Consider the following 845-nt stretch of genomic DNA (forward strand, 5'->3'; position numbering starts at 1 on the left):
CAAGGACGACCAGGAAGAACGTGGTATCTACCACATCATACCGTCCTAAGAGAAGACAAATCCAGCACGAAATGCCGGATAGTGTTTGATGGATCCGCGCAATTTCGTAATGACTCCCTCAATAGACAGTTAGATCCAGGACCTCCGCTTCAAAAAGATCTGGTCCAAATATTATTACGTTTCCGCAGATTTCGTGTAGGACTGCAAGCAGACATATCAAAGATGTTCTTGCAGATTGGGCTACATGAAAAGGATCGAGATGTTACTCGATTTTTATGGAGAGAGTTGGGATCTCAAGAAACACCGCGAATATTCCGCTTTAGGCGAGTATGCTTCGGGCTTACTTGCTCGCCATTCCTGGCAATGAGCGTGACGAGACATCACGCATTGAATCATCTACAAGGATTCCCACAAGGGGCGAATCAAGTTTTGGAGAATATGTATGTGGATGATATCGTATTCTCAGTAGATGAAGATGATGTGGCCAGAGAAACTGTGAGACAGTTGGTGTCATTGATGAAAAAAGGCGGATTTCATCTGACTAAATGGGTCAGTAATTTGGGCACGGTGTTGGCGGATGTACCGTCAGAAGATATATTGGGAAAGAACACTAATACGTCAAAGATATTAGGCATCGTTTGGGACTCGGCAAACGATGAATTAGCTTATAGTGCTCTTTCTGATGTCGATCCTTGGTCGCGTGACACGAAGCGTCAATTGATAAGTGTTACTGCGAAGGTGTATGATCCTCTTGGTCACCTATCTCCATACATAATCAAGGCGAAGGTACTATTTCAGAAGTTGTGGAAAAAAGGTTTAAATTGGGATGACGAGTTACCATCAGA

At 43.7% G+C, this 845-nt stretch overlaps 1 protein-coding gene across 1 annotated transcript; it reads left to right on the forward strand.

Moving 5' to 3' along the window:
* Nucleotides 1-234: 234 nt before the first annotated feature.
* Tsp_14019 (conserved hypothetical protein) lies at nt 235-786 on the forward strand (the record flags this gene model as incomplete). The annotated part of the gene is made up of 1 exon (XM_003367335.1): nt 235-786. A coding segment is annotated over one exon (552 nt), but the record flags the coding sequence as incomplete, so codon positions are not given.
* Between the last annotated feature and the right edge of the window lie 59 nt (nt 787-845).

This window comes from Trichinella spiralis, assembly GCF_000181795.1.
Source record: "Trichinella spiralis strain ISS 195 chromosome Unknown Scfld4439, whole genome shotgun sequence".
NCBI classification, from domain to species: Eukaryota; Metazoa; Nematoda; class Enoplea; order Trichinellida; family Trichinellidae; genus Trichinella; species Trichinella spiralis.